The sequence below is a fragment of the Lineus longissimus genome, chromosome 2, assembly GCF_910592395.1.
Source record: "Lineus longissimus chromosome 2, tnLinLong1.2, whole genome shotgun sequence".
NCBI lineage: Eukaryota > Metazoa > Nemertea > Pilidiophora > Heteronemertea > Lineidae > Lineus > Lineus longissimus.
Window position 1 is genome coordinate 3,784,607 of NC_088309.1, and position 21,598 is coordinate 3,806,204.

General features: G+C 38.6%; 1 protein-coding gene across 4 annotated transcripts in view; it reads left to right on the forward strand.

Moving 5' to 3' along the window:
* Positions 1 to 21,343, forward strand: part of LOC135502142 (insulin-like peptide receptor) — a 32,082-nt gene extending 10,739 nt beyond the window's left edge. For 2 of the 4 annotated variants that reach the window (XM_064794748.1, XM_064794759.1), the window contains 19 exons: positions 4,479 to 4,690; positions 5,058 to 5,187; positions 6,119 to 6,172; positions 6,701 to 6,736; positions 8,975 to 8,998; positions 9,138 to 9,230; positions 10,161 to 10,327; positions 10,666 to 10,836; positions 11,130 to 11,627; positions 11,798 to 11,940; positions 12,190 to 12,364; positions 12,660 to 12,839; positions 13,179 to 13,330; positions 13,630 to 13,694; positions 13,833 to 13,965; positions 14,257 to 14,416; positions 14,821 to 14,950; positions 15,265 to 15,399; positions 15,559 to 21,343. In XM_064794748.1, the coding sequence (XP_064650818.1) occupies positions 4,479 to 4,690; positions 5,058 to 5,187; positions 6,119 to 6,172; positions 6,701 to 6,736; positions 8,975 to 8,998; positions 9,138 to 9,230; positions 10,161 to 10,327; positions 10,666 to 10,836; positions 11,130 to 11,627; positions 11,798 to 11,940; positions 12,190 to 12,364; positions 12,660 to 12,839; positions 13,179 to 13,330; positions 13,630 to 13,694; positions 13,833 to 13,965; positions 14,257 to 14,416; positions 14,821 to 14,950; positions 15,265 to 15,399; positions 15,559 to 16,132 (3,232 nt within the window). In that variant the 3' untranslated portion in view covers positions 16,133 to 21,343. The remainder of the gene's footprint in view (positions 1 to 4,478; positions 4,691 to 5,057; positions 5,188 to 6,118; positions 6,173 to 6,700; positions 6,737 to 8,974; positions 8,999 to 9,137; positions 9,231 to 10,160; positions 10,328 to 10,665; positions 10,837 to 11,129; positions 11,628 to 11,797; positions 11,941 to 12,189; positions 12,365 to 12,659; positions 12,840 to 13,178; positions 13,331 to 13,629; positions 13,695 to 13,832; positions 13,966 to 14,256; positions 14,417 to 14,820; positions 14,951 to 15,264; positions 15,400 to 15,558) is intronic. The other 2 variants (XM_064794768.1, XM_064794777.1) reach the window with 2 other exon arrangements.
* The last annotated feature ends 255 nt before the right edge of the window (positions 21,344 to 21,598 follow it).

Genomic DNA, 21,598 nt, shown 5'->3' on the forward strand with positions numbered 1-21,598 from the left:
ATATAGCTGCGCCTTGCTTTGACCCTTCATCTGATCCTAACTATGCAGTCGTACTTCTCATTTGTGACCGCGCGTTATCACTTATGAGACAAAAACATACTTGGTGGTTTTGCATCTGAACTTTTTGTGTACTCTTTCAGAAAACTGTCTCATTTTGACACCCGGCCTAAAACATAATATGACGTGTCTTACAAAAGTGCCACTGTCCGCAATCACTTTCATGCCAATTCGCCATCATCATTTGCAGCTCATTCATCTCACTATGTTTGCAACCTATAACATATCGCTGTCTTCACACCTATTATAACACTTACAGAAATGGGAATATGATGTTGAAAATTGAAATCTACTGAAGTCAAGTGTTCGAATGATGATCATGCCAATGGAACTCCAAAATGTATCGGGTATAAAATTTGGTCGCTTGCCCAAAATACTTCTTTAATGGACGACGCACAAAATTTCTAAATTTTGTATCATGCATGAGGACTGTAGCAGAGTTTGGTATGTGCATGTGTAACTGGATTTAAAATCTTGACATTTTGTTCCAACTTGGAAGTCCTCAGGAGTGTCCATGAGTATATGAGTGGCCCCACTCGCTATTTGAAAATTACATTTTGTACTCAAATATTTTGTAGTCTGTATAATCAGTTCTGGAAGTGTTATGATAACAACTGCTTAATAACTAACATTATTTTCTTCATTCACTTATATGACATCATGTTTGATACAGGTACATACAGCTATTTCCTTGTTTGCCTCATTCACAAATGTGCATTGATTCAGGGGTCAAAATTCATATTTGACAAGTCAGGCTAGGACGTATCGCTGCCATGTGTGGTATTGAGCAAATGTTCATTCCTTCAGAGTTCGCCAAGACGACAGAAAATATCTTTCAGAAGTTTCATTAGCTTCACCTCTGAGTAATAAAGTTCCTGATTACCTTAAAATGCATTGAAAAACCAGTCGGTGTCATGCTCATAGCTTTTCAACATTCCTAGAGAATGCATCACGAATCTGGTAACACCAGGCCTTCGTGGGCAACATCATTAAATGGTTCCTCTGTAATTTCTTTGCATGGCTTGTTGCATGTTGCATGACAATAAAATTTGAGTCTAAAGATGTGACTCGCTCTACCAAAACTAGGCGCTTGTCGCATCTGAACTTGACAGGTTGATACGGACTTGTTGTTCATTTCCCTATTGTAGACCTTTTGTGAAATGTCCGTATCAACCTGTCAAGTTCAGATGCGACAAGCGCCTAGTTTTGGTAGGGCGGGTCACAGATGACAACTACATCAGATAAGAGTACCTTGAGTAAATTACTGCCTTACAAGTGCTAATGTACAGTTATGTTGCAATTGCAAATTTCAAATTTTGAACAATTGTTAAGCGTTCATCTCCAGTTGAACAGAAAAGTCATGTGTATGAGCTGTCTCAATGTTCGATGCCATGCAATCACTTGGAAATAGACAGATGGTCGTTTGCCATGTCTCGCTGTCTCTTCATCATAGGTCCTTAGAAATTTGTTGTTGTTGATATTTTGGGACGTAACTAATCTAAAGTAACTTGTAGCTGTATGCAGTGTTACCTCCTGTAGCAGACACCTCTCTATTCAGGACACCCTCTCTATAAAGGACACTACTTTTGTACCCAAATTAGTTTTTGTTAAGAACACCTCTCTATTAAGGACATCACTTGTCAGTCTCAAGGGTGTCCTTAACAGAGAGGTTCTCTGTATAAACATCATGTGATAGTAATTTTATGACAAAATGGGAATGGTTTATAATGGTTATAGGAGTCGTGTTGCTATCCTATGCTGGGTTGAGACATATCACGGAAAATGGCACAATTGAAAGGTCACCATTTGGGTCAGAACAACAAGTGAACAACCTGGACAGGGTGTTTCGAAAAAGGAGGAACACATATTTAGTTACTTAAAATGTATATCACTTGCTAATATTCCTTATAACAAAAACCTTTGGATGTTCTCAACGCTTATTGGTCATTATTTGAGTGTTATTGCAGGACATTTCTTGGGAAAAGGAACATATGTGACCCGCTCTACCAAAACTAGGCGCTTGTCGCATCTGAACTTGACAGGTTGATACGGACTTGTTGTTCATTTCCCTATTGTAGACCTTTTGTGAAATGTGACCAAATCAGTTTGTAATAGATTTCACAAAAGGTCTACAATAGGGAAATGAACAACAAGTCCGTATCAACCTGTCGAGTTCAGATGCGACAAGCGCCTAGTTTTGGTAGAGCGAGTCACATATGGAATCAAGTACATGATGCTTGATTCAATTTTTTGGAGACTTATAAGTATGGTTTCTCGACCTGACTCCGAGGCAATGGAATCGAGTTCTAACCCATTAAAATGCAAAAGATTATGAGAAATTTGTGGCTCAAAGTTGTTTTGCTGTTATAAAGTAATGTCTTTAATGGATTACATGTAGGGCCTCATTACACATGAACGGTTTACACTGATGTGAAGAATGCAATAATATTGGTCCACTTTGTAAGCTTATGGCTGTATTTGGGACCAAGAAATACTCTCTGTGAATTGGTGTTCTGATTACAAATTACTCTTTGCAGTCATATTTTGATACAAGTTTTTTTGTCTGGAAGTCATATCATCATCTGGAGGGCCCATCTGGAAATTCAGTTTATGCGAACACTCTTGAATTAAGTTACTGAATTGATTGGGATCATCCACCGACCTGAATTTTCACTTAAGTGTTAAATTTGATAACCCTTTCCTGTTCATGCTTGTTTTGGATATTTCCCCTTTATTGATCTTATATTTGAAGCTTTGATAGCTCAGAAACTATTGGGTGCCATTTTTTAAAAATGGTTGAACATTTCTTGAACTTGAATAAGGAACAGTGCATAGCAAACATTTTAATCACTACTGGAAACTAATTACAAAAACTGCCGTGTATTTTTTGCAAGAAAATTTTGAAGTAAACAAGTCATTTGTTTTGGAAAAATGCATTGCATTATACATTAATTTGAATGCACGAAAAATAAACTGAAAAAAGTACATTATTGTGCATTTTGATAAAGTGTGGAATGTATTGGTGTCAGTCTTGTCTTCAAGGTCGTGTGAGTCATGTGTTTACTCCAGTCGCTGTGCTCTCAGCTGTGCGAAATTCTAGAGTCAATAGTAGGCTGCCGTACTTCGTAAACAACTAAAAATAGAATCACGGTAGCCTCGCTATCAAGTCGTCCTGATTGTGATGAATGGGCAGGTTTGTAAGGTGGTCCAAATGATGGGGTATTCTGATCTAGTAAATGCAGCAATTTGTATCGAACCTGTTGTGATTTTTAGAGAGGGTTGTCTTGCTATAGAGGTGTCTGTTATGACAGGTGTAACATTCAACTCCCTGAGCTAGGGTTAATCCCTCTAGCTGATATTACATGAGCTGCTGTTAGTCCATAATATTGGTTTATGATTAGAATGATTTTAATTTACTATGAAGAATTGAGTAGGCCTATATTCATCATTTTCATGTAAGAGGTCAGTAGACGGGTTGTTTTTCTGGTTCGGAAAGCCATTTGTCATTCTCGTAAACAATATTGATAGTTTAACCCTATACAGTGTGCTTTCAAAAGTGCTTTGAGGAGCCGGAACTCTGTTCTGTATGTAGTGCAATTGGTCATCTTATCTATCAAGAGTTATGTTCACATCACCTCTTGAACTAGTCACTTCTGTTGAAAGCCTAACTTTCTCTGGGATTTTATATTCTCAGTTATGTGAATAAACATACATAGATTCTCTAATATAAAACTCCAGAAGAATTGAAAAAAATGGGGTTGGAATTTTTTTTGGGCTTTTTGTAGCCTTGCATATTGTGTCTTTCCCAGCAACAAGAATCTTGTCTCTCTTCTCAAATCTGTTTCGCAATTCATACAGAATTATCAAATAAAAGTGATAACCCCCCCCCCCCCCCCGCCCCCAATTAGATCCCCTTGTTGGGCCCAGAATAAAATTAGACACTGATGGCCGTGGACATTGGTCACTCCTCACCTGTTAGCATGGAGTTTCACGTTTTGGAAGCAACATCTTTTTGGTTCTACAGGAGCAGATACCTATTGATGGTTTCTGAAGAAGACATTTAAAAGATGAGCCCTGCGGTTCCATCCGTCAGAAATATCATTGTGTAACAACAAATGTGAACTCCAGCATTCTGTAATACAAACCGAATTTCTATGCAGAAATCTCAAATGGGTATTCATATTGTTGCTGTTTTTGTGTCTTGTGTGAGCGTTGTCGATGACTTAATTGTCAGTTGTGCAGAGATTTGCAATTTTATTCCCTTCATATCAAAACCAATCCGCAAATCTGTCTCCTGGATTGAAGCTTCGATATTCTTTGACTATTAAATCAGTGTTACAAAAGCTTAAAGCTGCCTGGTCAAATATACTCTCCGGAGTGTTAAGGCCGAATGAGTATTTAATGAATGAATCCAATTTCAGGTACTCGCTGTTCGTGGTGGATAACCAAAACCTACAGGAGATTTGGAATTTCACGACCCACCCAAACCTCACCATCGAATCGGGACGAATCTTCTTCCATTTCAACAGCAAGCTGTGCCTCGACAAAATCTACCGCTTGGCCAATCAGGTTGGAATCAAGGATAAACAGTCAGCTGATATATCGCCCAAAACAAATGGGGACCAAGTCGCATGTAAGTTTTCTCAAGGTTTCTCGTCATTTCATAAAGCAGTTTGCTCCATTGATGTACTAAAAAACCTGATTAATTGCAGTATTGTACTCAGCAAATGAAAATATGATTAAAACGGTTCGATTTTCTGTTCCTCAGACTATTGGTTGAAGGCACTTATGCGGCAAAATTTCATTGTTGACATTTTCTTCAGATATATCATAATCTTTCCTTGTTTGGTGAATCAAACAAATCCAAAGGTTTCCAGTCGCTTTGCATTTTATGAGCTTTCCACTGCCATCAGTCATAAACAACTTGCCTTTTATGCCTCTAATGCCTCTAAATGGCAGTAAAAGATACACGCTTCAAACCAAGCTGTCCCTTTTTTCAGGCAATATCAGTAAGCTGCAGATCATCATGACGAATATTGGAGGACGCTACTTGGTGATGAAGTGGAAACCGTTCACGACCATCGCTGACCACCGAGAACTTATTGGTTACACGATCTCCTACAGGGAGGCGTAAGTATAGCTTTGTTGAAGGTGTGGTTCTTTGTTGCTCCTGGTGGATCTCTGGTGCAATGTCAATGCAATGAGTAAAGTTTTAAGAAATAGTTGAAAATGGCATGGTCTCAAGTTCATATTAAATTACATCAGTTTATCATTGTAGATGTACTTGACTTTGATTAGGACTTCTTACATGCATGCGTATACTAAAGCGCATTTCTTTGATGATGCTTTCAAACTATTTTTGTCTGACCCTCGTTTGTAGTGTTATGTTTTTCTGGGTCTCTGTCCTTGATAATCCTAGACAAGCGAGTCGTGGCCTAGATAAAGGCTTCTGTCGCTTGGTGGTAAACACATTCGAAATAGGCATACTGAGAATGTACTAAATGGTTGTACATGGACACGAGTTCAAAAGTACGTGGTGTCCTAATTTGTCCCTTCTCTGGGTTAAAGGTCTTTACAAGATATATTTGTAAGGCCCCTAATTTGGATGCACGTATAGTTAAACGGTGTGTATTTAGGGTAATTGAGAGGCCTGCAAGAGTTTTTCAGGCATTCTTTCAACTCTGATAATCAGTGTGTGCATATATTTATGATCAATTTATGGTGATTGTTCCTCAGAACTGCAATCACCACCATGCAAACGTTGATTTATGATCGTGTTTATCCTGATTTTGACATTTTTGGGCAATCAACATGCAACATATAGGTTGATTCATGCATAGTGAAACCGGAAGCTGTCTGTCATAAGCTGATAAGAATGTTTTCATCGTGTTGATCAGCATGTGCCTAATCAATGTTACGTATATGTAAGGTCAATTGGTAATTGCTAATTAATGTGGCGTTTCTTGGAACCTAAGTTGTTATTGAAGGGTATTCAGATGTGTCAAAATGAAACTAAATCTATTTGAATGAAAAGTTTACCAAAAGTTTGTTTTTCTTTCAGACCAGAGAAGAACATTTCAATCTACAGTGAACGAGATGCATGTGGCAATGCAGTGTAAGTAAAACTCCTAGGAACTTATGAAGCTGGAGGTAGGGGGTGGGGTGGGCTCTCTTGGATGATCATATATCACTAATTTGGCATCTGTTGTGCCTTGCCTGGTGTTTATATTATGGGGCGAATCCAAAGATAACTTACTGGCCAGATAAATTAACATTACTCTTTTTGAACACCCAGCCTAGGACTATTTCAGTGCCGGTATTTTGCAACATACGTGATGAATTTTAGCCACAGATGGTCCTAAGATATCCAATCCAGTTCCATTTGTCTTCAGTTGATTGTGCAGAAAATGAATAAAGTGAATTTCAGCTCACTTTCAGCATTGCCTGTAGACCTATGTTGTCCCCTGGAGCCAGTTTAGGTGGACCTGAAAATACCTGGTGTCCATCCAATGTTCAAGGCTTTCTACTGACATGTAAATTGAAGTCCTACACAATATTTAATAAATTTTTTAGTTGTATTTCTTGCATGTTTCCATTGTTTACATGAATCAGGTTTTCCAATTGCATTTGACTTGTTATTTAGGACAGAATGGAAGAGCGTGGACATCATCATCAACAGGTAGCTCGTCAACAAGTTGTACAGACATTTTCAGAGTGGTCATCCTAAACAGCTTTCACTAGCATCCAGTAAGGTCTACAAATGTCAATATAAAATTATGTGGTCAAAAACAAAATAAGCAGGCCATTTGACAACTTCCTGAATATCTCGAGGACATCTGGGTATAAGATCCCAAGTTATTGGAGACATGTGAATTAGACAACTGCTGATGTATTTCTCACTCAGAAGCCATAAAATTCATGGAAGATGTGTAAAATGGCATGATTATTTGATTTATGACCATTGTATTCTGTATCGATACAATGTTACTGGTTACTGGTTACTGGTGGACGCTGTTTTGGGTAACCATTTCAGAGTGGTGGAAGTGGGACTTCATTCTGTACAGCATGCAACCTATGTGTATTATGATCATATTTCCCTTATTTTCAACTGCTGTGAATGAGAAGACGCTTGCATTTTATTTCAGGAACATTTTTTTTCCTACGCTTTTCTTACGATCAGCTCCTTGATAAATGAATAAAGTTGATGATTCCACGATTGGTCCATCATATGATCAAATAATCTTCACGTGTTATAAAGCAACTAAAACTATCTGAATTCAATACATTGCTTCTACTTCCTTCGGTTTGCCTCGACAGTTTTATTTGAGGGACACTCCATCTTCGAAAATATTTCTGAACTGTTCATTTCTGGTTCCGTGGACGCTCTTGCTGGTTCTTCAGTGGTCTCATGTCAGCTTGAGAGTGTTTTTTTGCTGTTCGGTGCCAGGTTGTTTCATCTATGGTGATTGGATTTGAACATGTGCATATCTATGTGCTTGTCACGTTTGCTTTTCACACAACTGTGCTGCCATTTGAGGAAGTTTTTTGCTACTTACAAACTAACCAATCACCATTTTGCTATCATCAGCACATTTTGAATATGAATTAACTCATGCACTGTCTGAAGAGATAATAACCCTAATTTCAGCAAGATAATGTATCCATTGTCCTTTGTTTTAAGAACATTTAATGGTGGAAGTCGTGATGATTAGACAAAGTTACCAGTTGTTTTTTGGCTGATCCTTTAATTCGTCTCCTTTCCAGTTCTCATGGTTTTTCTGACAATGACTTTGGTGATCAGACAAGGTACAACTAACATTTAGGAACTTTATTTACCGGTACACATATCTCAAAAATGCTTTTGGTTGAATAGTTTTGACATCTCAGGTGTATTTTCTTGTGAAGATGGTGATGAATACCTTTGTTTCTCGTCAAGGGGAAATTACAAACTCAGCTTATGATTCTATCAAATGGTTGTGTTCTTAAAAGGCATATTTTTTTGCTCATGCTGCAGGCGGCACAGAGAAGCATTTATGGCACTGGGTCCTAATTTTTTAACTTTTAAATGTTCTTTTTAACTTGGCTTACATGTTCGTGTTTGTCAGTTTTTTGTTCTTAGCCAGTTTTGCATACGGGATGACCTTCGTTGGTCAAACTTCAATTTCTTTAAAGGACAATGAAAATTTCTGATAATATGCGATCAAAGCATGTTTCACAATGTATCGAGTTCCCATAAAAAGTGACAGCGTATTCATTCATTTGCCTGGTATAGGCCTTTCACTGAAGTGCAGCGTTTTCTCTACAAAAAAACAAATCAAATTGTAATTGAAACAATGAACCAACTGTACATACTTGTATTTAGTCAATGCTTGAAGCTTCACCGAAGTTCTGTAACCATCCCGCTTTGTATCTTGAGTGCAAGTTTTTACTTCTGTTTTTAAACCCATTTATGTAATTGTCCTCAGTAGTAGGTCACTTGCTGGCTCCAACTTACGTCTGCTGAGGATACAGAGCTGTTCTTGCTGCATCAGTTTAATCAGAACTTCAATGTTTCAGCTTGTTCTGAACTGTCTTCCAACTCTTTTCCGATATATCGTGATACTTGTGACTGTTTCTCAAATTGTTGCAAAGGTTGTTGTCTGATAATACTACGGTGTCTGATTACTGAACAATCATCCTGAGAATCAGGGTCTTTTAACTCCTTCTCAATATAGAAAACCCTGAGTTAATCAAAATTAGCTATCATTGCTGCAGCGTCAATTGAACTCCTAGAATTTTATGCTAGAGACACTCTGATTGGGCTGTTTCACTATGACCGATTGAAATATCAAAGGCAAAGTATTGAAAACCACTGGTTTAGGAGAGGATGGTGAACATTATGATTGGATCTGCATATTTGGCTTTGAATTTCTTTCAGATATGCAGACCTGAGTGGTGAAGGGTGAGTGTTCACATTGGGTGATTTCATCATTAGTTTTCATTTCATTTTCACAATTCATTATACAAACCTAAAATAATATCGTAGACATTTCTAAGTACAACTAGTATTAAATGTTCTTGCTTTGTTTTTTAACCTGAAGAGATGGTTTTGATCGAGTCACAGTCCTGTCAACAATTGACGCGCTCCGGGAGGCTGAAGATTTGGCACCTGATTTGACCATGCTGATACATGCGTACGTTTGATTTTGACGTCTGCACGTCTGCTTGATTTTGAGTTGATCCCAGATGCTGTACAGAAAATGAAACCTGCAATTCTCAGAAAGGAGGGTTAAGGAATGATAGCTACATGACAATGAGATTACGCGGTAATGATAATGATTTCAATTCATCCAAAATTAGTCTTAAGTGGACATTGTCAAATCACAAGGGCCAAATCCTGCACAAAGAACCATAGTCTTCTATTCAACATTGTGGTCTTCCCAGTTACCAAGGTCATTGCTTCCCAATTTCTGAGTTCATTGCTTCTAAATTCCAGTGTCAATGCTTCTGAATTCCAAAGTCATTGCTTCTGAATTCCAAAGTCATTGCTTCTGAATTCCAAAGTCATTGCTTCTGAATTCCAAAGTCATTGCTTCTGAATTCCAAAGTCATTGCTTCTGAATTCCAAAGTCATCGATTGACTCTATTCCAAGGTCAATACTTCCTGACTCCTTAGCGATTTCTTATCAAGTCTTAAGGTTGTTGCTTTCCAATTCCAAAGTAAATTCTTCCTGATCCTTTTGTCATTGCTTCCTTACCTCAAGGTGTTCCTTCCCCAGGCCGATTGCCCATGCCGAGGTGAACTTTTCAGTACCAAGGGCCATTTGTATGTTAGCTTCATGCCCTTTCCAAGCTTGTCTACTTTCATACCATATACGGTAATATAAAGTGACAGTGGATGAGCAATTCAAAATCTTCACATATTCATTAGAAGTGCTTCAGTCAGATACAGAGGACATTAATAGCGATTTAAACTATTAATTAAAGTTTCAATTTCAGGTTTCAAAGACCAGGAAGTTCTGTGATAACAGGAATAGAAAGACTGAAGACCTCTAAGGTGTTTTTGTCCAAAATAACTCTTCTAATTCTGTTTATAACTGCACGTCTGCTTCATGCCCTTACAGTTGGAAGATGGAGGATATCATCAATACAAACCCATCCTACGTGTACCATATCTTGACCGGCCTGGAGCCATGGACCCAGTATGCTGTCTATGTCCAGACCTACACTGTTGCCTCATCAAACGAAGGCGCCATGAGTGAACTGGTATACTTCAAGACAGATCCTGAGGGTGGGTTCTGTGTTATAATCGCAACAAATATTATCTATTTGGCACCTTTTCTTCTAAAAAACTACTTTAGTCAAAGCAAAATTCAAAGAAGTGCTGCTGGAATAGGAAAGTCTGTAGTAAACTCCTGAAGCTATCAATGGTGTCGGCAATACTTAGTTCACTGACTTGGTATTGACTGAAACATGATGGTTTAAGCTGTCCAATGTGCAAGGGATGTGTTTGCAGTTCTCAAGTTCGCAATGGAGGGGCAGAACATTTGGATTTTGCGCTGTGTAAAAGACTTGTAATTATCATTATTATTATTTCAAAACTCAATATTCTATTTTGTCACATTTCAGTTCCTACCCATCCCAGGGATGTCTTAGTCAACTCGCCACATGCCGGTGAGCTCCACGTCCGATGGAAAGAGCCCCTTAAACCAAATGGCAATGTGACACATTACTATGTGTACTGGTCGCCCCAGCCTGTCCGATCAGAGGATTATGACCGCAGGGACTACTGTACTTACAGTGAGTATCAATTAGAATTCATCATTACTATGGTCAGTGGTAGAGTTGTTGTGTTCAGGATGGACAAGTTAAATGACTATGTTATTTGTCTACTAATGCCGCCGAGATATAATCTCATTGTGGGGGGGACATTTTCCCTTGCCGATTGGAACTGACCACTCTGAATAAGATGGACAGTAGACTATTATTTCCTGTTCAGCAGTTACTAGCACTTCTTCACTTGAATTTCTTGGAGGAGAACTGTATATAAGCATCATAATGCACCAATACCAAAAAACTGGTTTTCTTTGTAGAGCTGAAGTTTCTCTCCAAAAGCAGTATGAAGGTCAAGGAAGACAATCCAGCCAATAAAACCTTATCTGGAAAATGTTGTGCCTGTCCAAAGACACCAAAAGAAAAACGGATCGAGGAGGATGAACGCAAATTCCAGATTGAATTTGAGAACTACCTGCACAACTATGTCTACCAGAAGCGGCCAGTGGGGTCTACCGCTGTCTCTGCAAGGAAGCGTTCAAAACGAGAAACAGCATTTCTGCGCACAGGTTTAAACAACGATGTCAGCAACACATCGTTGGTTATTTATGGCAACCAGACTGATGACGAGGAGGAGGATGAGGAGGACGGGTATCTTGCCGCCATCGTTTATAATAAACGCGAAATTATCCTTCCAAATCTTCGTCACTTTCAAACATACAGTATAGAGGTCGTTGCCTGCCAGGAATATGATCCAGTGGCTGATAGGAAGTATTGCAGTAATCGAGCCATCATTACAGCCACAACTAGATCATCTGGTAAGTCCGAAAGCATACCCCTAGTTGTCTTGCCAGAGGAAATTTTAGGTCAATAATCTGTACCCTCCAGGAAGTTTAGCCCGTAATCTCAGAGATGTCATTTCTAGGGCCTTAGCCTCAGAATTTATGAGGAAACATTCCAGATTTTGCAGTAGTCGTTTTATTTTTAGATCTGGCTGATAACGTTGATGACAGGACTGTGAACGTGACCAGTAGTGCAACAGGAATACATATTATGTGGGCGGACCCTGTCAGCCCTAATGGATTGGTCATCACATATGAGATAGAATACTACAGGAACAATGTAGGAAATGTAAGTTGATTTTCAAAGTGCATTTGACCCAGGTTTGATTCCTGGCGGGTTATTAGAATTAGACAATACTTGATAGTGTGTTACTCTTTAGGTTGTAGTTTTCTGCTATGAAGAGTGTACTAAGTCCAGTTGATATTCTTGTACATTTTCTCGCTGTCAGATATCAATAATTATACTGTATATGATCTGATTTTCTCACCTTAGCCAGGTTCTTGTTATTTTCTCAACACTTGTCAATCTCTTCTGCAGATAAAAAAAACGACCATTTGTATTCCTCACAAAACTTACCGAGTCAGACGCGGCTATAGATTAGATAATTCCAAACTGCCGCCAGGAAACTACACCTACCGTATTCGAGCAACTTCTTTGGCGGGCAATGGAACTTGGACTCGACCAATGAACTTCACTGTTGTTGATTTGAAAGGTAGGCATTTGTGTAAACAGGTTTTATTCATATGGAAAGTGCTATTTCAAGGATACTGTGAATTCTGCCAATTTCTTGAATATTCATCGCAAATGAAATGCACCCAGCAAAAATCCTTTACCCAGTAACTTTGCTTCTGACTGGCAAATTCACATTCTTGCTGCTTGCGTCAACATTATCTGAGGATAAGAAGATTGACTAGACCTTGATTACTAACCGATCTCCTCCGTGCCAAGAGTTGGAATTGGCTTGTGGTTTCAAGTAAGAGAAATTATATGTTTTCCCTTCTTTCTAGCGGAAGATGATGAATTTTGGAAGCCTGAGATGATCGCTCTGATTGTCTGCCCAGTGTTGTTGGTGTTTATTCTGACTGCAGCTGGCCTTATCTGGTTCTTTGTCAAGAAGAAGCTCTTCCCTGGTGTGCCTGATGGCATGTACATTTCCGTCAATCCAGAGTATATGAACACAGAAGGAGGTAAGCCCATTTTGTTATTGTTAGTCTTAAAAAAAAGTTTTGAGAGGTTTTTTTCAACAATGCTATATTTGAACAGTATTGGTGATGCTTTCTAAATGCAATGTTAGAGGAAAATGGACGCCAAGTTGAAACTTATCGCAGGGCAAGTGTGTAGCTTTCCCTTTCACTGGAGGACATCATTGAATGAACTGATGGGAAATTGAACATAGGCCTCCCTCGTGGAATAAAGAGGAGTGCCAAATTGAGTGTGACAACTGGCACAGACTGTCTCTAGACAACAAATACCTCTTCTGTTATGCTCATTATGCCTGATTTTACTGTAATCGTTTTATGCTGCAGTTTATGAGCCAGATGAATGGGAAGTTGACCGCGACAAGATTAAACTCATACGAGAACTTGGCCAAGGATCATTTGGTATGGTGTATGAAGGGGTAGGCTCAGGATTGAAGAGTGAAAGTGATCCTGATAAGCCTATACCTGTTGCTGTCAAGGTGAGTCACTTCCAACGGTAATTACTGCAGTTGTATTGTTTGGTGGATAAAGAGAGATCAGTGACATAGTAGTCAGACCACAATGCCCCCCCCCCCCAGCTCATAAACAGGAGGTTGTGGGTTCGACTCCCCGACAGATCTCTACTCTTTCGTTTTGGTGTCCTTAAGCACACAACTTAACCCTACTTGCTTCTCTCCACCGCTTAATGCTACGAAATCTTGGAGCCTTACATGGTGAATCTCGTGAATGATCTTCTGAAATTTCTGTTTCCTGAGTGTGGTTTCTGGTTTATTTACAGACGGTGAATGAGTCAGCTTCAATGCGTGACAGAATAGAATTCTTGAATGAGGCATCAGTCATGAAGTAAGTATATGTTTATGTTAGTGATTTTCACATCTGAATCTCGATGTTGACAAAGTCATTGAAATGAATTAGGTGAAATCTGTCAGGTCATTTATTTATTACATTGTTTTAGTAATTCTCTTTGATTGGTGTTTTCAGAGCATTCTGTTGTAATCATGTGGTGAAGTTGCTAGGGGTCGTGTCCAAGGGCCAACCAACATTAGTTGTCATGGAACTCATGGCAAATGGAGATCTCAAGAATTATCTCAGGATTCATCGGCCAGATGTTGAAGTGAGTATGAATTGGGGATGTCAAATTTCTGACTTTTGGCAGATTTCAGACTTGTTTCTATTACTAAATGCTAAATTTGATAGCTGGAATGGACAAAACTGTCTTAACTCTCTATGGATCTTTGAATTTTCAGGATTGGACCAAGAATAAGTATTTTAAAGGCACTTTTGTGCAAGCGAGAGCTGATCGATGTGGATGATTTTCGCAGCGGCCCTAAGATGGACAGATAAAGAAATACTTAGAATTTGGTCCTCCTGTCCTATGGTTCATCTTGTTTATGTTATTTTGCAGGACAATGAGGGTAGAAAACCACCTGGATTAAAACGTATTCTACAAATGGCTGGAGAAATAGCAGATGGTATGGCATATCTAGCCGCCAAAAAGTTTGTTCATCGAGATTTAGCTGCAAGGAACTGCATGGTTGCAGAGGGGTTAACAGTAAAAATAGGAGGTACGTTTTATTTGTTGAAGTGGTAAAAAAACTTGCTGACAGCTGGTGATTTACAAGTATCAACTGAATTGTCTTCACTTATCTTGCACGCTGGCCTGGTACAGTGTGACCTTGGTTGTCTTGACCAAGATATCTCCACTTCCCGCTGCAACAGTTAGGCAGGCGGCTGACATGGCAATCGATGTGTTGATCAGCTCTCTGAACTGGTTTCCGGGGCAGATGATGAGTGGTCTTCTGCAGGAATGGCTCTTGTTGTTTTTTGGTTCGTTCCTCCTTGTTTGAAAAATGTCTTCACCCGATATCTGGATCTGGAGTAAGCCATTTTAACTTGGACGGCTTTTAGAATTTAGGGCCAGTGGCATGTTTTTCAAGTGATCATTTCAATTTTTTTAATTATCTTTCAGACTTTGGTATGACGCGAGATATTTATGAGCGAGATTACTATAAGAAAGGTGGTAGAGGGTTACTGCCAGTACGCTGGATGGCCCCAGAGTCACTCAAAGATGGGGTCTTCACAAGTACATCTGATGTCTGGTGAGTGACAGATTGGTATTCTCCTCCCCCTAACTGAATCAAATCTTATGTTTAATGTCGTCTATTGATAGTATAACTTATCAGTCCATCAAACACCCATTAAAATGGTTAAAGATTTATAATATGATAATCTAATATTTGGACTGGTGGCGATTATCATCCGACTAATAACACTGGCCTATTCTGATTCCTTTCTGTAAACTTCGATGAGCTGCTCATTCAGTGCTACAACAAGAGCATTTCAGACCGGCATGCATTTATACACCTGGGTGGAGTGAGGCATTTTCATTTTTTTTCGTTTCTTGTTTCTTCAGGTCATATGGTGTGGTATTATGGGAAATGGCAACTCTTGCAGCACAGCCATACCAGGGTTTATCAAATGAACAAGTCCTCAAATTCGTCATAGATAAGGGACTCATGGAAAAACCAGAAGGTTGTCCAGAAAAATTGTAAGTAGCTATTGATTGAAATGAAAAACTTCAACTGGTTGACATTAACCAAAAAGTGCTTTGATTTTAATTGCCTGTTTTATTTTGCTATCTAGGGTATTTGACTTCAGTGACATGTTGTGTAACTTTAGCCTCATTTGCGTCTTCTTACTGTTTCAGGTTTGATCTCATGTGTTTGTGTTGGAAGTATAACTCAAAACAAAGGCCAACCTTCAATGAAATAATTGAGATTCTTGTGCCGGACTTATCTCCTGAGTTCTCCGAGCTTTCGTACTTCTTCAGTGAATCTAATCGACGCCATGACTTACAAGAGGCAGCTGAGGAGTGCTGCCCTCTTACGGGGACAGAGGATACTAATCCTGAAGCCATTATGATGGCAGAGCTAAACTGTGACAGTGTTAATGAGGCAGACCCTGAGATGGGTTTACCATGTAATCACATATCAAACAGTCCAACACATGGCAATTCCAGTAGAAACTCAAACTATTCAGATTCGAAGTCCAAAAATAAACAAAAGGAGAAGCGACCAAAAGACTGTGCATTGAATCAAAGCTCGCCGTCTACGAGCAATCGTAATCCAAACTGTTCTGTTAGTAGTCCAAGTTCATCAGACGGGAGTAAGAGTGATGGTAGCAAAGCAAGCATGAGAAGTAATGGTAGTGCGTATTCCCATATGAATGGGTTAGCCAATGGTCATGTCAATTCACCAATTCAACAACTTACGGAGTGCTAGCAGAGCTAATCGTGTTGATATAGTCCTGTCATTTTTGCTACGTTAAGCGATTTTGGATACTGTGCATCATTCGTGTGTCTGTTAGTGGATTCATTATGTGTCCCTTATCGGGCTTTGGATACATCGAGTGTTATACTCCACAACATGGATATAGATGTTCTTTCCAATATTGTGGACCAGGTACATGTAATGTTGAAACCATTTCATATTCGAAATTTGGGTGGCAGCCGCGAACATTAAACTCGCGAAAATTTCAATTCTAATGCATTACCCATTAGATTTTGGCAGCAAATGAAGAATTTGGTCAACTGCAAAATGAAGTCTGTAAACTCTTGGCTTAACATTACCTGGTTCACAGTATGTGTATTCCCTTGTCTGTGTTCTCTTTGTTTGAATGCTGTTAGTTAGGCTGCAGCTGCCAGTTTTATTTATCTGGATCAGTCAATCCCTGGGATGTACTTAATCTTTGGGATGGACAGCATTTGAGTGAGTCATTTGGAACTTAAAGATTTCATTCAACAATAGTTGCAGGAAGGAAGAGTTCATTTACTAAGTTATTTTTAACATAGGGGGAGGAGTAGCAAGTTGACATACTAATTCAGCCAAGAAATAACCCCATTTCTTGGCAGATCAGAATTGACCAGCCTAAATAACAAAAAGTTGGCTGATAGATTCTTCTTTCCTGTAATTATCACAAAGGTTACTTTACACATTTTCAAATGGAACTTTCATGACCAGTGCTTTTGCCTATCAATTAAGTTTCAAAATAAACCATTATAGATTATATTGTCAATGTGAGGATGTTATAAGATGTTTGCAGTCAAATGCCCAACTGTCCTTGATTTCCTATGCGATTGGTGCTAGATAAATTAAAGGTTTTTTTATTGATTATTGAACACAAAATGAGCTGACGTTTTTACCACATGCTAATATTTATTGATGGTTAATGACTAGTAGCTGATGATTGGCATAAATTATGATAAAAAAACCAAGGATTAGATCGGAAAAACGGGATATTGTATTAAAATCTGGGAAACGATAGGGCAATGGGAGATTGTTTGTATCAAATTGATGCTGAAATCAGTGCAAAACCTAAGAACAAAGTTTCTGTAAATCGTGAAATTTACAGTAAAATGTGAAAATATTGGGATGTTGTCACACCGCCGGGGAACTCTAAGATCAGTGCACTACCATAACCAGTTTGTAAAATGATCATGATGGATGTTTGTGCAAATATTTCTATGTACCACAGTATTTTTATTTTCATATCGAGAGACAATATGACTATATAGTGTGATGAAATTGTTGAATTTCGTCAATGGATTGTATTTTGGAGATGATTTTGTTTATAGTCTGGGATGAAGGATGAATTTTACAGTCTTTGAATGACAATAGTTTATGCGCTACCAGTGGGCAGTTCCAGAATACAATCATTCGATGCTGATCCACTAATGGTGACATCCACTAACTGACTGAGAGTCAAATTCGCATATCATTGCTCCATGTAGAATGATTCCTTTTGTACATGTAAATCCAATCAAGTTATCTTGATAACTGATCTTTTGCGAGAATGGGTTTTTGTCACTATTGTACAATGTTGTATTTTGTAATGTGTTTGACTTCTGTTATCATGAAAATTTGAACTTATTGTTAGAAATAAACAGGTGTTTTTAGGATTTGTGTAATATTCATGGTCTAAGAACCTTAGAATTCCGGTGACGAAACTTTTTCTTGGTTTTGATGTTGTTGCAACTTGTTACATATGTGTACGAAGGCACCTTGAAGTCGCCCAAGGATTCTAGATGGACATGTGGTTGCTAAATCAATTTGCCCTTCACACCCGCCACAACTGGCTCAAGGGGTAACCCGTCGATTGACCTTGGTGTCATTTCTAAAAAACTGTTCTGTGCATATCCTTGATGATTTCTCGGTTCAAGCCAGGCAAACAGCAGTATGATTCAGCAAGATACAATATCACAATATTTATATGTATGTGAAATGCTGTACATTTTGTGTAGGAGCGTTGTGTATTTTTATATTCGGCCATGTGCCGGCACAGGTTAATCAAGCTTTTGCCAGTCATGCCCATTCATCTAGCTGTGCCAAACATGATGAGTAGAGACCAATGCAGGCTGATTGGCAGACGACATATGTAGCTGGATCTGGCTACAAGTTGCCAATCAAGAAACCTTGCCTGACTGCCCAAATGAGGAATTGTCTAGCCTCATTGAAGTGACTACTTGCGTTTGGGGCCATTTCAAAATTGATTGATGTCGCTTGGGGTAATTCCAGGAAGATGGGGTTTGCCGTTTAGGATTTTAGGTTTGTGACTATGATTTATTTGGCAAAATCCATGTTTCCTGATGATTCCTTGTTTGGCTATGGAATGGGAAGGGGGCGAGAGAAAAGCATCACTTATCAGGTTTTCTATGACATAAAGTAATTTTGAGATGGTCCCTTATTTGAGATTATGCTGTTGGCAACTCGAATTCATCATAAAATGATAAAAGGATAATTTATAATTTCTGTGAAGCCTGTAAATATTGTAAACAAATTTTGAAGTCGAAGTGTAAATAACCATTTTGTTTACTGTGCATGTTGTGGACTATAAGAGACATGAGTTCCTGTGGTATATTTGTAAAAAGAGCTCTTAAGAGAACTGCGGTAAATGTACATGACAAAAAACGTTTCCATTTTTTGATTGGGGTTGCATATGATAGTCTTTTTCACTCGAATTACTCCTGTCAATTCCATGTCTGTATGAATGGAATACTTCTTCTTTGTTTTTATGCATAGGTAATCCTAGTCAGGCACATATGAAATGGGTTTGATCAGTTCATAACTTGGAGCTCAGCAAACTGAGACCAAGTGAGAAATCTTTCTACATTTCCGACACCAACATGTTTTGATAGTTCTTTTCTTTGTTGTCCTCTGAACCAAACACACCCTCCACAGCTTCACTCAAACTGGTTTTGCAGTGTACAACAGAGTTCCGCAGTGAAGTTTATTCGCGAACATATTTGCTATACAGTGCTATTTTAGTTTGTTCTGTTTTATTTTGTCACATTTCACTAAGGATGTATTAGAAAGGCACCACCTTGCATAAGATTTTAATTCTTTTCCTTCTTTTGGTAATATTTGCCTTTTCACTTGATATCTTAACCAGAAATATTTTGTGTGATTTTATTGTTCATTTACATCTATTTTGTTCTGTTTTTATCTCCTTTAAAAACCTTTGTTATCTTAAATGGCTAATACTAAATTGTATTACTTTTGAGGAGAAGCAAGTTTTGTTTGTTATAGTCAAAATGATTTAGTTATGGTTGGGAGGGAGCGAGAAAAACCAGGCTGGTAGCAAGTATTTTTGACAATGAATCATTTGAACCAAATTTTGTACAGCTTTGACAAAGATTCAGCATATGCCACTTAAAAAAACCAATGTAGGTCACAGCATGCTTTGTTAGGTCTCCGTAAAGATCTCTTATCATCTTTGATATGCATTTGTTGACTTTTGCAACACTACCACCACACAGATATGTGCGGTTTCCTCAGAGATAGTCTTTAAGGAGGAGCATGTCGCGACATAATGCCGAGTCTGCACTTGCGATGTATACCGTTCCTGTATTATGGACTGTGTTATGTCAATATTTTGTGAAACATGTACATCTCCGAATCAGCGGTTGTATAGGAATACGTGATCTACATTCTTGTAAAAGTGCCCTGCTGGCATTAACTCAGTCTTGAGGCTTCTCCTTTTGATTTCTGTCAACTACCAGGAATTCAATTACACACCACCTGCACATGTACAGAGGGCAAAACTATGACTCATTAGAAACCTACTGGAATGTAGTATTATATTGTTTCCAGTGTGTAACACCATTGCCTTTCATATAGAGATGTCATATCTATACACTTATGATGGCTGTCAGTAATCCGCATAACTCCTTTCCGAAGATAGTATCGCCTCTTATGAACTGATAAGGTTATACACCTGCAGCCTGTACATCTCTCTGTACAGAAATCTTAGCCTGTATGCACTGAAAATGGGTGTAAAATCAGTGAATTTGTGCCGTGCCAGTGGCTCAGGAACATCAAAATCACTGACACGACAAACTTCAATATTCTACTCTTGGTGATTATCAAGCCTGTGTTGAACTCTTTTCACCTGTCATAAAATGATGAAATTCATGCAGACAGTTTCAAAAGGAGCAGAAAAAGATTTGATTTGAAACTGTTAAATGTGACTAAGACATTGTTTACTGTGATATAGAGAAACATTCCTCATTTGTGGCAAGCACAGTATGCAGCACAGAGAGGCTTCTATGTCTTTGATAATGATGTTCAAGACTTGGCAAGAAATATGAGTGACTAAATATACTCCATTTCATAAAAAATGGCCCTGCACGCGAAACAAAAATGACTAGGAAGATTTGTCAATATTTCATGAAAAATGACTTCTACTCGGTCACGCTTTAGTCGTTCTGACAAAGTAAGTAGTTTTAGATACTTTGGACTGTCTGATGAAATGTATTGTTCAAATATATTTTCTGTGAAAAGTCACCAAAAATCATTTTTTTCTTCAAATGGATTATAGTTGTGCAATGGTACAAATGCTGACTGAAAGTTCTTTTGTTACTGTAAATGTGGTCAGGAGCTGCCTAGAATTCCAAGTTGGCTGCACCAATACAAGCTAGTAGCTCCTGACCAACTTGTCAGTATTGCTGTTTACCCTTTCCTATCAGTACTGTGCTAGTATGTTTCTTGGAAAAGAATAGTCTCATCAAGAGAAGGGAGGGGGAATTGAAAGGGAAATCATCTCTCCTTACGAAAAGTTTGCTAGCTTTTGATGACCAGTACCCTGGTAATACCTGAAGTTTCATTGCAAAACGTGATGAATGTCAAATCCAATATTTCGAGTTAACCCATATCATGACAAGTTTGTCTTCTCAATTTCATAGCAATGAGGGCAGCAGGAAGAACCCAGTACATTTTCAAATAAATTCTTAACTTTGAAGAAATGGATATGTCTCATTTTGCAATGAAACTCCTGACACCTTGTTTAACTCTTTAGTGCTTGAATATCTGTATGATGTGTTTGGAGGCTGTTTGTGTTCAGGGCTCCGTGTGACACTACAGATACTTTTTGCAAGTTTTAGCAACTTGTGATTGTCAACAGACCAGTTGTATCAAATAAAACATTTATTTAACTAATCTGTTGCTAGAGTTGTTTGGTTTTGTCAATATATATGACTGTGCATCAGGTGTACAGTGTCTCCTCATTATTAAGAGATCTTGATTGTGGCAGTACAGCAATGTTACCAGTGAATGGTTTTTCACCATCACAGATTCTCAAGATCTTGTGAATGTGATTGTGGTATAAAGGTTTTCCCACCACGGGCCATAAAGAGTGATCATGACAGCCAGCAGCCAAAGGTTCCCACCTTGACAGACTCAGTGAGTGGTTGT